Source organism: Anser brachyrhynchus (assembly GCF_964034855.1).
Source record: "Anser brachyrhynchus genome assembly, chromosome: 23".
Lineage (NCBI taxonomy): Eukaryota > Metazoa > Chordata > Aves > Anseriformes > Anatidae > Anser > Anser brachyrhynchus.
Window position 1 is genome coordinate 4,298,427 of NC_137716.1, and position 15,049 is coordinate 4,313,475.

Sequence of the window (15,049 nt, forward strand, 5' to 3'; positions counted from 1 at the left end):
TTCACTGAAATCCACACAGCTCAAGCATCCAAATATACTTAAAACAAAAGATCTAAGAAACTGATACAGCAGTATTTGATTCCTAAGATTATAAGAGAATGGGAAATCTATTAATATTTCATTTTTTCTCTCCATCCCACATATTTTGATGGCCTTTACACAGGACAGACAGGAGAAAAGTGACTTGCCTCAAACATGAAGCCGTGCTTCTGACAGAAAGCCTGCGCTTCTGGATATGCCTTCTCCAGGAGGGCCTCTCTTTCTGTAGCCATGTCTGCGTGGAAGGATTTGTGCAGGACAACAGAAGTTAGGAGTTTGGTTTTTACTTTACCTACTTGTCATGTTAGACCTTACAACAAAAATGCAGTTTGTATTGCTATCATCTCATCTGGGTAGAGTTTCATACAGATGACATTCTGGTTAAGTCTCGTAAGACTGCGGTTTCCATGTGTCTGCAGGCTCATGCCCGTGTTACTACGTGAATACCCATATGTGCTTGCTACTCGTATACCGTTACAAGTGTATTTTCAAGGTTATATTCAGTCCCACTGACTTGTCACAGTGTTTTTGTTTGCTAATATGAAAACTCTGGAACTGGAAAATTTGGGATTGCATAGTGCAAAACACAATACAGCAGCACCGATCCAGAAAGAACGTATTCCTTGCAACTTACTGCGGCAAATTCTCCATCCTATTTTAAGACCTCTCAGCCACACTGTTGGTCATCTCAGCAGTGACAAATAGCCACAATAAAAGGCAATTCTATCCACAAGGAGTCTTTTCATAGAGTCAGGTCTGTGAAATGTTTATGGCCACTTCCCCTGCTGTGCTTTTTGCAAGAGATTATCACTTTCTGGAAAAATCTGTGTGACACCTTTAAGTGAGGTATTCAGTGAATTAAATCAAACAACAAACTAGAAAAAAAATAAATTAAGAAGACAAAGCAAATAGAAGGAAAGGTAAGCACATATATGCACACAAACACAAGCACGAGTGCTCACTTCCAAGCTCACATGCATGCGCCTTCGTCTTTTCACTGATACACAAGTCTTACATTCAAGGTTAATTTTCATGCCTGCAAAATGAAAAGACAAGGGGAATATAAAGGACATTTTTCTCCTTACATATGTGTTATTATGCAAGATTACAATTTCTTCAGAACTGGAATATTCTCTCCGTGAAGCTATGTAAACATTCTCGGCACTACGTGATCGTGTGATAAAGTAGTACGAGAGGGAATGCTAAAATTAGGATGGGGAATGGCTGTGTCTGCAGCTTTCCTTGGGACTGTTCTAAGTGAAAAGTGATCACTAATGAAGTCTGTGCCAGTGTCAGATGAGGAAGAGGCTCCCTTGGGTTAGGAATTATGTTGTCTGCACTGCTGTCCGGCAGGAATCAAGCTCTGTCAGCATAATACACATAGATTAATTAATTAGCTCTCACGAAGCCTGTATTAATTATGGGAAACCCTTGTGTTGCTTTGCACTCCAGACCCCCTTAATTCCAAACTTTACAGGGAGAGAGTGAGTTTAGTTTATGTCCCTGTCTTTTGATGAGACTCCAATCACGTGTCACACCTTCATCCCCAAAATTCCTGAAAATCCACTGATTTCAGATTGCCTGCGGTTTTCACACATTCCCTCCAGAAACTACAGCTGCAACCACTTCTGTAAGTTCTGACTGTCTGCTCAGGCTGGAAACACCCCACTGTCCAAACAGCATATTCATCATGTTACCCTCTACTGGAGAAGATGCTGCAGTATTTTCATTCTTTGGAAGACACTTTTTGTGGAATTGGAAGCCTTTCTAAATCTATGTTTTCTTATTTAAGAAAATGGAGACAGAATGAATGGTTTTCGGAAGAGGGGGAAACTGAATTTTGTAGTTCCTGAGATCTGAGTCATCGCTACCCACTGCCAGTTACCACTTTAGGAGCTCAGTCTGGTAACTGTCCCAGCAGGCAGAGGAAGTGGGAAATATTTGGATATTGTCCAAGAAGGGAAGTTCTTCATAAATATTTCTTGCTGTTACAGTGGTGGATGGGAATCAAACGTGTGTTAGCCACGCTTGCAAGAAAGCCTGCAAACGCTGCATTGCTCTGCACTAGGTTGAATTTGCCTTCACTGCAAATGCTGATAGTTCCTGAACTAGTGCAGAACTCTGCCATCTCTGACACGTTCTGTTCTAAGTGCAAATTGGGTGTGACAGAATAAAGCAGTAGATAAAATGCAGCATCTTCACTTTCAAATGAAGCTACAAGCTTACGGCTTCCCTTCTAAGCACAGCAGTGTCACCACAGTGTAACACTTCACAGACTCATGCAGAGAGTGCCTGATGTGTTCAGCAGCTTCAGGACTTTACAGCTTATTTACCTGAAAAATCTGAGCTGATGAAGACTCGGACGAGGCTGGAGGGCTGGAAAGGAAGAGGAACCATCTTCCCACGGAGGAGATCCCGCTGTGTATCTGGGCTGAAACTCATGCTGCTCTCTGGACCTGCTGAGTTCTCCTCAGCAGAGACTGCTCTTGAGAAAGATGACTACCAGCAGTGAACACCAGTAGTAGTGCTTCTCTCCAGAAAGCTGGCTTGTTCTTTCTTTCAGGAAAGCTTGGGAAAATTTCAGCTACGGGACCAGTAGGAAATGGTTGACTGTCTGCACTGAGATGTGGGGAAGCTGCACGGCATTTGGAGAGGACAGCATCCCTATAGCAACCAGCGTCTGTCACTTGGGCAGAATCCCCAGGGCCTCTCGCTAAGGCACTAAATGTGCTCCCTGCCAGGTGCTGTACACCTGAGGTTCCTTTGTTTGCTGCCCTTGACTGTTCTAAAAACACTTGTCTCTGTATTTTAGCATCAGGTAAATGCACCGCTACTAGTCTCATTTATGGTTCGGGCACTCTCAGCTATTTAGAGGAGGTTTCTTAATACCCACGAGCTTGCCTACGCCCTGTCACTTCTGTCAAACTGTGTGAGAGGGAGTTTACCACCAGGCCTCAGTTTAAGTTGTGCACAATAAATATTTGCCACCACGTGACTACATTTGGAGTAGGGTGCCATCCCCAGAAAACCAGCACATGAGAGAAGACAGAAAGCGACATTTAGTAATTTATGAAAAACAGCAAGGAGAGTAGAAATCAGAGAGAAGAAAAGGAAAGACTTCCTGAGGAATACTACAGCTAATGGTAGAAATCCAGCACCAGAAGCTGTTTGGCCGTTGCTCCAAGGTGTGGGTTACGTAGTGCAGAATGCGTTGTGGACACCATCCCTGCCCCACCTGCCAGACCCCCCCCGGCCAGGTTGCCCCCCAGGGGTGTGTGTGTTTTGCTGCTGTGCTCACCCAGGTGCCATTGGCGACAGGAAACTGCAGCTGCTGATGGAGAGCAGGTAGTGGGGTCTCAGAAATGCAGGTAGTGGGGTCTCAGAAATGCAAAGTCTGTGTCCCAGCGTCCTTGGAATGCACAGGGAAGGAAGAAGGTAACTGGTAGAAACATCTCAGCACGGCCCTAACAGAATAGGTGTCTCTGCCTCATTTTCACAGAGTGCTTTTCAATGCCTTTCTTTCCTGGTGGTCTGTTTCTGATACTGATAGTGCGTTGCTATTTCAGTTTGTTTCTATATGTGTTTATTTCTATATTTGTTTAATATAGCTTTTCCCATAAGAAACTCTGCTTTCTCTCTGTGGGAACAGACCAGTCAAGCAGATTCACTTGCTCGGAACCGCTTTCCGCTTTCCCATTTTCTCACAGGAGACCATAATCCATTGTTTCTGTGGCGTTTTGCCTTTTCCAGGAAAGTGAACTGAGCATGTCAGAGAAAACCAGTATCAGCCAGAGCAGCTGCTGTGTTCCTCTTGTTTCTCTCACGAAATGAGATTTAGGAGGCTGGTGTCTATCCCTGTCTGTATCCCCTCTGTATCCCTCTGGCATACAGAGGAATAATTAAAGAAAAGTTAGTAATCTGTATTTATGCAATGGGCTCCTTTTGCACACAATACTTGGCTAGATGACTGTGAAGATTAATCAAGTAAAAAGAGATTAACCGACATCCTAATCTATCATAAATCAAACAGGGAGGGAGATGAAGCCTCTTACCCCAAGAAACTAAAATTACAAAAAGCCTACATTGGGGCTTAGCCTACATTAGTCTGAATCTAATCTAAGACAACATTAGGGCTCTAAAGTCGTGCATTTTTTGATTGTTCTTCAAGCCACTGTGATCAAAAATGGCAGTGTAATGGAGGAAAGTGTCAGCACCACTGAGGCTGCTGAAAGTATACCATGCTGGAGAGGAGGAATCCCAGGGCAGCAGACACAGTCTGGAGGGTGAGGACGATTAGAGGCATCCAGGCAAACCAAAACATGGAAGATATTGATGAGAAGAGATGTAATAACCCCTTTTGTTCAAAACAGAATGCTTGAGCCTTGGGATGCGTCTCAGCAACACTCTGTGATGTGCTAAATGCATCTCACGCTGCAGATACCTGTCACTATTATTGATGACACCAATTCTTGTCACCAACAAATCCACTGATTCAGGCAGTTGGTTACAGTTGGACCAAAAGTCCCCAGCTAGCGGATTTTTTTTTTTTTTTTTGCAAAGTCAAGATCTGCCAGCACTATGGAGAAGGGTTGGGGACTGAGATAATTGGAAAAGAAGCAGCTTGCTTTCTGCAGGAATGCAGCGCATTACTTTCTGGTGAGCAGGGAGTTTCTGTAATTAGCAAATCAAAACCAAACAAAGTCAACCAACCAAATCTTTTCCAGGGCCATTCTGGATTTCCTCAGGCTATAAAAATGTTTAAGCCTCTAAACATATCAGACCTGTTTTCCTGCATTCCACATCTACAGCTTACTTGTACCCTAAAGGTAAGATGAAATCACTATCTCATACTGATTCTTCCTAGAAGATTACATTTGCAAGCTCTCTAAAGAATTTCTTCCTTAAATTCTCTTCTGGAACATAAAGGAAACAGATCAGTGTTGCGATAGAAGATATTATAAGTGGTACTTTTTTCAGGGAAAATGTGTGAAAAATGCAAATGCTAGTGCAAGTGTGAAAGAGAGGCCAGACTCAAAGATGTTCGTGAATGTTGATCTTAGCACTGTCACAGCGACACACTTCCCTTCTTTGTCACAAATGTCATCACAGAGGTGAAGTGAGGAGCAACTGTGAGTCAGTGGCAGCGTGGGCTCTGCCATGGCAGGGAACTTGTCTTCTCGCCGTCTGTCTGTTCCGTGAGCCGTCATCCCCCACAGCTCGCTCACAGACTGCTGCCTTTACAGACCACATGAGGACAGGATTAAATTCTTAGCTGGGAGGTAATTTTGTGGGTGTTTACCCAGCGAGGACCATGCTATTGGTGTCTGATGAAATCCAAGCCCCTTTAATTGGCCTTTCCTACAGTGGATGGACACGCGACAAACCAGGTCTCCTTGCGGCCAGTAGTAAGAGCATCCTAGAGGCAAATATCAGCCCTCTGTGTGCAGAGCAATGGTCTCAGCTTTGCTATCAACAGCATATTTCCCCCATTGCTAGTAGTTTGCTTTGTCAGTGTCCTGTCTTCCTAGCAGGGATGCGAGATCATACTGAATCCAAACCATCTTTGTAAACTTTCTAAAAAATCTTTCATATATGTATATTCTGATTTCTCATTATTTTGGTAAAGAATTGAAATATCTTGATATGAGAAAAATCTTTCCTGCAGCAAAAAGCTGTGTATCTAATGTCAGAGGAAATGCCGTGCTATACCAGCCTGACCTTCCACACAATCCTTTTTCTTCTGTCTTACAATAGCTAGAGCTAGGTCCTTTAAAGCAGTCAGCTATATCTAAGGGCCCAAATAAAGATTTGCTACTGTGAAGTGCATAAAGCTGTGTTTTTTAAGGCTTCTGTGTGTTATTTAGACTGATGTTCCCAGCACTGATCTAATGCTTTACAACTTTAAAGCACCGTACAGCCGTGAACTAGGCTGCAGGAAGAAGCAGCAGGCACTTCGCAGCTCATCACTTGCATGTTAGTAAAGCCCTGTGTTAAAAGTGTTAAAAGGCACAGCTCGTCTATGGCTCAGGAGATGGCCAAGGTAACATCCATCTTTATTGTCTGGGGCTCTCCTCTTAGCTGGATTATACAATTTGGTTACTCTTTGAACAAATTATGAAAGAATGTACGTACTGTTGATAGTAATAAAAGGAAAAGAGAAGACCAAGACCACAGGTCGCTCTAGCCTGAGACTCTGTTGGCTTTGCCCTTTCTCACGCAAGCTCATTATTATAGAAATTCTCTCTTTTGGGCTCCCTTTTTTTTTTACTTCAGTTCACATACTGTGAGGAATAATTTATGTTTTCTGCAAATTTATCCTATATTTTGTTGTGTTTTTTCTATAAGCATAGGATGAACAGTAGAGCTTTCCCTATCTGTAACGCTAATCTGCAACAATGAAAGCTGTAGACACTGGTTCTGGCTCTCTATGTAAAAGAAAAGGGAAACCTGTCAGTCAACAAGAAATGCTGAGAGCAGCAATTGAAACACTTTGCTTTTGCCATCAGGCAACCAGGGCCTCTTTGAGGATTAAGCCTATTGCTAAATTTAGCTACATCTCACTATAGAGTTAGCATCAGGAGTTATCAGATCAGAACTTCTTTGGAAGCAATGACGTTTGTCCCATGGAAGTCTAAGCCCTGGCATGCGTCTCTCATACCCTGTGCTGCAGCAGTTTGGAGCTGGGAACATTCTGCACAGCCGGCACAGCATGGGACTCCTTAGACGTGGCAGGATTTTTCAAAGCCCTTGCAGCACATACTCTCATCTGCCTGCTCTTGTTTATTGTTCTGTCGAGGTCCAAAGTGAAATTTGTTCCTGAGGAATGGAAGTCATGGGAGAGGGGAACGGTTAAACCACATGAAACCTTTTAGTGCTTTTTTCCTGGAGGTTTTGTTTGTTTGTTTGTTTTTAATATGCATACGGCTTGCACTGACCCTTTTTTCTATTGGTTGGGTCAGGCAGAGACTTTAAATCCCACATTCCAATGCAACTTAAGTTCTCAACTGCTCTGATAAGTATTAATAAACATTTTAAATCAGTCAGATCTGTGGAGAAATAAGTAGAACCTATCAAAAAAATAGCCTTTTTCAGGTCCTCATTTAGTTAGCCAGGTAGCGAGTTCTCCTCTTCCCTCCAAACTCCATCCAGAGCCTTAAGGAAGAATTGTATGTACAGCTAAATGAGAGATTCCCAGAAGTGTAGAAGCCCCGTAGAATCCTGTGCCCCTAAAGCAGTGGTTAAAATACACTACTTTTGAAAGAAATGTCTTTGCTAGCTAGGATAAAGGAGGCCTGTCTGGAATTGTACCAAAGGTCAACAGCGCTGAGCCATGGAAATTCAAGAAAGGTTCGGTATCTCACTATGAAAGACTTCCCTAAACGAAAGTTGTGACCCCTCCTTACGGCAGTTGTCTTCTTGATAATCCCATTCCAGATAAGGAATTTTAAAGGTGTACAGAGCTTTAATTTTAACATATCTCAGAATATTTCTCCTACCTGTTCTTGGTTAGCAGCTGATTTCACTCAGTCCAAAATATTTTGAAGAGCAATGGCTCTGGCTCTTAGAAAGCAGCAGCTATTAACAGCACCATGCTAAATGAACACAGCCATTCAAAGCATTTTGATTTTTTTGTTTGTTTCAAACAGAAATACTGAAACTCCATATAGATACGCTAGAATTGTGTTTGTGTGGTTGTGCACACGTGTGTATGCATACCTGTCCCAAGTGAATGTCCTCCTTCATCATTTAGTCACAAAATGAAAGATAGAGTCAATTGGTATAAACACCAGGAGGACTATTTAGGAAGTTAGTTTCTTTATATCCCTCCCTGAAATCTTAGAAAATCTGCTTGGACAGAACACTACAAATACAACAAAAGCAGTGGATCTTTTACCATATTGTTTCCATTTATAATATACTCAGACATACTTGTAGGACATACAAAAGTCAAGTTAGAATCACTGTCATTGGGCCAAGGAGACTTTAACACACTCAAGGAATGTGTGGCTTCTAAGACTGGCGAGAGTAAAACAAACACACATTAGTTCCTCATGTGCCATTGGACAGAGTCACTTCATAATTTTTATTTTGTTAAGGGCTTTTATAAAGCAAAATCCCTCTTGAATCAAACACCTCATAAAACATTATTTATAGTCTTGTGCATGCTAGTGATACATCAGGTTTCAGTAGACCAGTATCTGCAAAATTGAACGGTTGTCAGGTAGAAGCTGTTTTCTCCTGGAGGGAAACCCACAAGTTAAGGCACTTTCTGAACCCAAACCCACAAATAACTTGACCTCTTTTACTGGCTTTCATCTGGTTTTATACAAGAATCTTTTTTTGTTAATTATCTTTTCCTTTTTTTTTTAATTAACCATCAGAGTTTCAATCTGGGAAATAGGAACAAAAAAAAAAAAAAAGACTTTTCTTAAATCCTCCAATTTATATTCTCAGTTGCAAGACGGCAGCAGCAATCCTTACTTTTGGGCGTGGTGACACACTGCTTAAATAAAAGCCCAGTTCTAAACCCCCAAGCATGCCTTTTCCATTGCAGTGATCCCAGCCATTGGTGATAAAAAACAAAACAAAACCAAACAAACAAAAAAACAACCTCAGAATGAGTTATGGTCTTTAGGGCACAATGCTTAAGATGACACTTCCAAAAACAAAATCAGTTACAAGAACAGCTTAAAACTAGCCTAAAAGCCAGTATTCACTAAGCAGAACATGAACAAACTGACAGACTCCTCCCTGAGCCATGCAAGGCATTTCATATTCTTCCTCACTCATTGGGCACGAGCTCTTTCACAGACCAGGCCAAAAGGGACCTATAAAGAATAATCAATTTCTTCAGCTGGTGTAGTTTTAATCAGCTGGTGTGAAATCCACTTCTTCAGCCCTTATATCTTACGTTAAGACTATAGGAAGTGTTCAGGCTGTCCCCTAGCACACCAAAATCACTGCTTCAAGCACAGCTTAGGACCGTACTTAGAAGTATCCAATTCCCCTGTGTAAAGATGCAAAGTTTTAAAAAAGCCGATTTCAGGTCCATTCATTAGGTACCCCGACAATTATAAATAAATAGTAATAAATACTTATTTACACTCACACACCCTTCTTATATCCCACAGCATTACAAACAAACCAGAACCATGCTTCTTCCCCAGGTAAATACAGTCAGGTTGGAGGTGGGACACACAATTGTTAACAGTGCAGCAACACTACACAACAGTTGAGGATAATAACAGTACCAATACATAGCACTTAAGAGCATTTTACAGCTTCAAAGGTCTTGCAAAGACTTAGTTAAGAAAGTGACAATGTTATATCCATTGAGAATCAGAGGGAGCTTGGATGAGAAAAAAAATGTAGTTTCACAGCATAGAATTTGGCCAGGACACCAGACTTGATGCCCTTATTGCATATAAAATGTCACATTAATTGGAGATATGGCAGATGTGGGAGCTAGGAAAAATTAGATCAGGCTCATGAGAGACCATTTAATTTCCTTGAGCATGAAATCCAATTTCCACATTGATTGTGTCTAAACAGTTTGTTGTTTTGGTAGACATCAAAAAAGGTCAATGAAAACTCACAGGAACTGAAGAGTTGCAGGAACACAAACCATTACCTCCATTCACAAATAAACACAGTGAAAGATTTCACATCAATTGAAAATGCTGCATCATAATTGCTGACAATTTGGGAACTGGCACCCACTTATCATCCTGGCACACATCTACAAATCCCTGAAAACATGATCAGAATAGAGAGAGAGACGAAGAAGCAAGCAGCAACATAGAAAGCTCAAATGAAATTCAGGGACCTGACAGTGTCCTGACTTCCACCTCTCCTCTGAAGTCTAAGATGACTGGAGGATAAAGGAGGCCACAGGTGGCTTTGAGACACAGCTCTGGAAGATTTTTCTTGGCCTGTTTACTGTTTGGTTGTGGTTTTTTTTATTCAGCTTTTTTTGCTTTCCGTTTCCTTGTGCCTTCATTTAGCTCCTCTTTTGACTTCACAGGAGGAGGCGGTGGATGGGAAACCTCATGGGAGGCCCCGTGCTGATCATGACTAGTGTGTCCGCTAGAAACTGAGCCAAAGAAAACCGGGCAGATGAAGCCTTCCACTGGAGCAAAAGGTGAGGCGTGAGAGTGAGTCGCCGTCATGAAAACCTGCCACACAACAACGGATACCTGGAGTTAAAAACCTCATACAGCAGCTACAAAAGGCTAACTAGTAAGGAGCAATCAACTTATCCGAGATCTTATAAGAGGCCCTATTGATACATAACTCAAGGCTTTATCACAAGGATCTTCTAGCACACTACCTATACGATGGAGAATTTAGCTTATAGTTTCCTGAGCATATCTTTCCTGGTATTTACAGCCAATGCCTTCAATAGTGGCTTAGTAAGGTTACCAAAGCTAGATGCAAAGAACTAGTCCTAATATCTCACTGACAGAAACTGGTGAGTGCTTTCTAACTGCTCCGGGGAGTACCTCATTTTCATCACTACCTTTCCTGAAAATAACATTTTCAGTTCTTCACTTCATTATGAAGTTAATCATGCAAACATTCTGCATGGGCAAGCAAACATGGGCACCTACAAGGAAATTCTAGCAAGTTAGGAGGATCCATATAAGCAGAACCCACTGAACAAGACATAAAGCAGCATTCCCAAGTCAATGTTTCAGTTTAAACTGGTGAACACCCCCAGCTTAATTCTATACCCTTTCTCTGGTTCTGTAGAATTGTTAGTAGCAAATCTGCTGTCAACTTACCTTGCAAACTATCATGAACATGGTGAAAAAGAAGATGAGGTTGGCTTCAGAGACAGGGAGCCAGTGAGTTTGTTGCAGTGTGAAAAGGACTGTGCCATACAGACTAGCTTTTGTAGGGCTAGAAGAGAAATAAAGAACTTGTCTAGAAGGTTTATGTACTTTGCATCCGGTCCTGAATGGTTCTTTAAATTTCATTTTCAATCTGACAGAAAACATACAGGTTAGCTACTTACAAGGACATATGAAGAATTTCATTTGTTTCTGGCTTCCAGACCCCACGCAGCAGTTGCTCAAAGTTAGACATCAAGGCAACACCAGAACCTGTGAAACAGAAAAAGCAAACAGCTAGAACTTCCACACTAGAAGAGAGCTCTGCTGACTCCTCTAGATGTCCCAGAGATAAGGATAACCCAAGGGGAACAAAACGTTCATGACTTTCTTCCCTAACTTAAAACACCAGAGCAGGACAAGCATTACTAGGTTAGAGGTTGGAGTAGATGATCTTAGAGGTCTTTTCCAACCTGAAAATCATGATTCTATGAAATGCTTTTTGGACTCCCATGAATTGTTTCCTGATGGGAAAAGGGCATTTGCCTCTGTTCTGTTTACCGATGCACAAACGCCTACTACAAATACAAAACTAAAGGAAAACCGACCAGACCGTTTCAACCCTGCAAGAACCCCCCTGCAAAGATACAGGCAAGGCCAGAGACAGTAGAACACAGGAGAGAGAACAAAGAATTCCTCAGGTCTATACCCATAAGTGACTCCTAATTCTTCATGCCTCCACTGAAGTTAGATGATGACTCAGTTGACAACCATTCTGCAAGTATGAATAAATCTGTGTTCCATGGAATGTGATTAACTGGAGCCAGCTGACTAACCAGCCTGTTGGTCAGCACTGAGTGATGTGGTGACCTTAAGCTTCACTCTCAGACTCTCCCCATCCCTCCCCACGAGGCTGGGTGCACCCCTGCTGCTTTAGAGTATCCCAGGTGTCACCTTTGACCCATCCAGTAGCCATCATAATGAACCACCCGTGGTGGTACTGGTGATGAGCATGGTGGACCCCGGCTGCAATTTTGCGAACTCTGACCACTTCCTTCATCGCCACAAAGATGAGCTTCACAGGCAGAAAGCTAACACACTTGTAGAAGAGGTTCATGGGACAGAAGAATATCAAGTACCTGGAACAAAAACGCAAGGAGTTTAAGGACCCATTTGTTTGTCTTGACACGGGATATATAGAGAGGATAAGGACTACTGCGGTGTTAGCCTGAATTACGTCAGAGAGAAAGAAATGCCGGTTCTGTCATGCGAAAGCACACACAACCCCTACACACTGAGGAAATTAAACTTGGAATAAGTGTGGTTAATTTGTGCACACTTGACTAACACAGAGAAGACGACGCCCCCAAATCTTCACTGTGTGCCGCTCTTCTGCTATATGTGGTATCAGAGCAGTGCATGCTGCTTTTGTGGTTTGGCCACGGTCCAGCTGTGGCAGCTATGAATAGAAGTGTCCAGCAGTGTGCTTGGCCCCCACCCATATTATCACAACATTAGACAGCTGGTCAGAGAAACTGGAAACTACATCTAGAAATACAAAAGACTCGCAGACTACTTCATACCGCCTTCACTTTCCCTAGCTAATCCAAAGAAGATAATACACGTGTCACACAAACAGAACACCTCCCTTCTCATACAAGGTTTTTGTGCACAGCCAGCAGTGTCCTAGGCTTGGTAAGTGAGATGAAGCACAGAGCACTCACCAGATTGCTGTGGCCAGGATGACACTGGAGTTATTACTGAAGTAATGAATAGGTGCTTCTCCAAGTAACAGATCAGCAAGTATGTAACTTCCAAAGCAGTGGAGCATAGCACAAAGCCAAGAGGCAAAAGGGCTCTTACGAGACATCTCCACAGCTCCTGCGAAGCAAATTCTAAATGAGAAGATGAATTCAGCAAACAAGCAGAAAATTAAAGACCTTCTAAGACACTTGCCTTGCACGTTCTCCAACAACAACAAAAAGTCAAAGAAAAGTGCTTGTAAAACAAAATGAAAAAAAAAAAAAAGCATATTCTGTGAAGCCTGAGCAGGTCAGTACCGGATATAGCCAAGATATGATACACGTGATCACAGCTTGCAGGCCCCCCACAAGGTTTCGTATCAACTGAGTCATTAGAAGTTTATGAATTGGCCAAGAGTTTATCTCCTACATTTGCTCCTACTTACTGCAATCAGAAAGAACATTTTTTCCCTGGAAATCAATGTATTTTTACAGTCTAAAAATAAAATGCATACTAGTACCATTCTCTCCATTGCTTCAACCTAGGTGCCCTCTAGAATTCATGAACAATCTGTTCAGCTCTTTCATTCATAAGATAACCTGTAAAAATAGAACAGTCATTCTTAATCTTTATTTGAAAGAAGGGGATTTGAGGATTCTTCACTGCTCCTGTGCTACTTTGCAAATGCCCTCTAAGTTCAGAAAATACAACTAGATATTAAAACAGTGTTACTCTTTGGTAATACATTATGGTCTCATCCCACAACCTCCTGTTGTGGGGTAGGATTTTTTTTTGTTTGCTTGTTTTTTGATTCCCCTAGCCATTTTCATCCACTGCTGAGCTTCTTCAAGGAAGTTTCTCAAAAACATAAATTCTGTAAGATTCTTTCATCACCTTAAACTGATTCCTGAGTCCTTTATGCAGTGTTTGAGATACCTAACAGGCAGTTTAAAGAAAGAATGCCAAGATGTTATATCAACATTACTAACAGTGGCCCACCTTAAATAGCAGTAAGTGAATCAGCATATGCTAAAACTATGACTACTCAGACTCTTCCATCCCCAAAGACATTTGAACCAGCTGAAGAGACAGTGGAAGCGAGACAGCTGCAACAGCCACGATATGGAGCTGGTTCTGTAGGAACCCAAAGTTTAGCTTCAGTCTTCAAATTAATGACACTTATTTCTCTTTGGCTCCATTAAGCCGCACAGTTCCCAAGGAGGAAACAGGACAGTAGTGTCCTGACCCTGCTCTTTAGTACAGGATCTGAGGGATGTGGCAGTGTAGGAATCTAGTGAAAAGTACACCCCAGCCATATGCTGCCCAAGTGGATTACCAGGCTCTTAAAGGTATTTTCATGAGAGTTGCCTGTTAACTGTCCCGTTCAGGACTTAATGCTAGAAGACAGCTGTAAGTGATCAGGCCTTGAAAACCCAGCACTTCTATTTACATGGAGTTTAAATAGAACAGCACGTTGCTTGTACAGCGCAGAAATCCGACAACTGGAGGACTTCAAAAATTATACCAAAGCAGCTTTTTTTTTTCCTCAGTCATCGGGTGATTACATTTAAACTGTTCAAAACAGAGCAGGAAGAGCGCACGCAGTATCTAGAACACAGCAGAGAAGGCAGCATTTGGAAAAAACCAAGGCACAGTCAGACCGCAACAGCGGAGAAAGCGAAAGCTGAGATGCAAATCTATCGATCTTTACAAGATAGGCCCAAGGGAGCAAACACAGCAAGGTCATTTAGGGTGCTGAGAACAGGTTACGGCTTGGACTGGAAGGCAGAAAAAAGGAAGGTTTAACTTACAAGCTTTTTGTGTATAAACAGGAGGGGATCAATGACACAAAAATAGAGGAGTAACCGGACAGAAATGCAACGCAAAGTCCGGGGACAGCAGCTCAGTGACTGGATTTAGGTCCTTAACGTGGTCGGAACCCAACGCTGACTGGGTTTAGATCCTTAACGTGGTCGGTCCCCACCTTAACTAAACCACGAGATGACTTTGAGCGAGCCCCCTTCCCTCTGCCCCCACACCGGTGCCAGGACCTGAGGCCCTGCCTCAGCCCGCAGCCGGCCGGCCGGGGGCCGCGGCGAGCCCCGGACCCCCCAACGGCGCTGACAGAGGGGCTGTGGCCGGGCAGCCCCCGGCTCCCCCCGCTTTCCCCGGTCGCACGGCGGGCCGTCCCGCTGCCCGCACCGACCTGGCTCGTACTTGAGGTAGAGCACGGAGACGATGAAGTAAGCCGCATCGAAGAGCGGGAAGACGGGCAGGGCGGCGAAGGCGGCCGCCAGCTCCCCGAGCTGCAGAGCCCCCGCTAGATCCATGGCAGCGGCCGCCGCTCTCCGCCACCGCCGCCACCGGGCCCGTTCTCCGCCTCCGCCCGGCCGCCCCGCCTCGAGGGCCGGGCCCGGGGCGCGGCTTCGCCTCTA

General features: G+C 43.2%; 2 protein-coding genes and 1 long non-coding RNA gene across 14 annotated transcripts in view; 1 reads left to right on the forward strand and 2 right to left on the reverse strand.

Annotated features, from left to right (window-relative positions):
• The window catches only part of NWD1 (NACHT and WD repeat domain containing 1), a 16,554-nt gene extending 14,055 nt beyond the window's left edge, over positions 1-2,499 (reverse strand). For all 7 annotated transcript variants that reach the window (XR_013941647.1, XR_013941648.1, XM_080566056.1 and 4 more), the window contains exons 1-2: positions 2,373-2,499; positions 189-274 (exon numbers count right to left, since the gene is read on the reverse strand). Coding sequence is in view for 5 of the 7 variants with exons in the window: in XM_080566056.1 (XP_080422182.1) it covers positions 189-274; positions 2,373-2,481 (195 nt within the window). In the remaining 2 variants the exon portion in view is untranslated. The remainder of the gene's footprint in view (positions 1-188; positions 275-2,372) is intronic.
• Positions 1-8,629, forward strand: part of LOC308182066 — a 20,093-nt gene extending 11,464 nt beyond the window's left edge. For both annotated transcript variants that reach the window (XR_013941651.1, XR_013941652.1), the window contains one exon: positions 164-8,629. This is a non-coding gene — a long non-coding RNA (uncharacterized lncRNA). The remainder of the gene's footprint in view (positions 1-163) is intronic.
• On the reverse strand, positions 8,096-15,005 carry TMEM38A (transmembrane protein 38A). 5 transcript variants are annotated; one of them, XM_080566095.1, is made up of 7 exons: positions 14,832-14,980; positions 13,135-13,213; positions 12,596-12,752; positions 11,826-12,010; positions 11,057-11,144; positions 10,824-10,941; positions 8,096-10,214 (listed from the first exon to the last, which is right to left on the reverse strand). In XM_080566095.1, the coding sequence occupies exons 3-7, from the start codon at positions 12,739-12,741 to the stop codon at positions 9,999-10,001; spliced, it is 753 nt and encodes a 250-aa protein (XP_080422221.1). In that variant the 5' UTR covers positions 12,742-12,752; positions 13,135-13,213; positions 14,832-14,980; the 3' UTR covers positions 8,096-9,998. The 5 variants fall into 5 exon arrangements, with proteins under 5 accessions (XP_080422221.1, XP_080422219.1, XP_080422220.1 ...); XM_080566093.1 differs by having other exon boundaries at positions 14,821-14,959; XM_080566094.1 differs by having other exon boundaries at positions 12,596-12,766; positions 14,821-14,959.
• Positions 15,006-15,049: the final 44 nt, after the last annotated feature.

Bases quoted from the DNA above. Each gene is read 5' to 3' on its own strand.
- TMEM38A (XM_080566091.1), bottom strand. From the start codon at position 14,944: ATGGATCTAGCGGGGGCTCTGCAGCTCGGGGAGCTGGCGGCCGCCTTC. The intron at 12,753-14,820 runs GTCGGTGCGGGC...TTTGCTTCGCAG, and splicing joins CTACCTCAAGTACGAGCCAG to GAGCTGTGGAGATGTCTCGT. The intron at 11,145-11,825 runs GTGACACCTGGG...TCTGTTTCACAG, and splicing joins GGCTACTGGATGGGTCAAAG to GTTCTGGTGTTGCCTTGATG.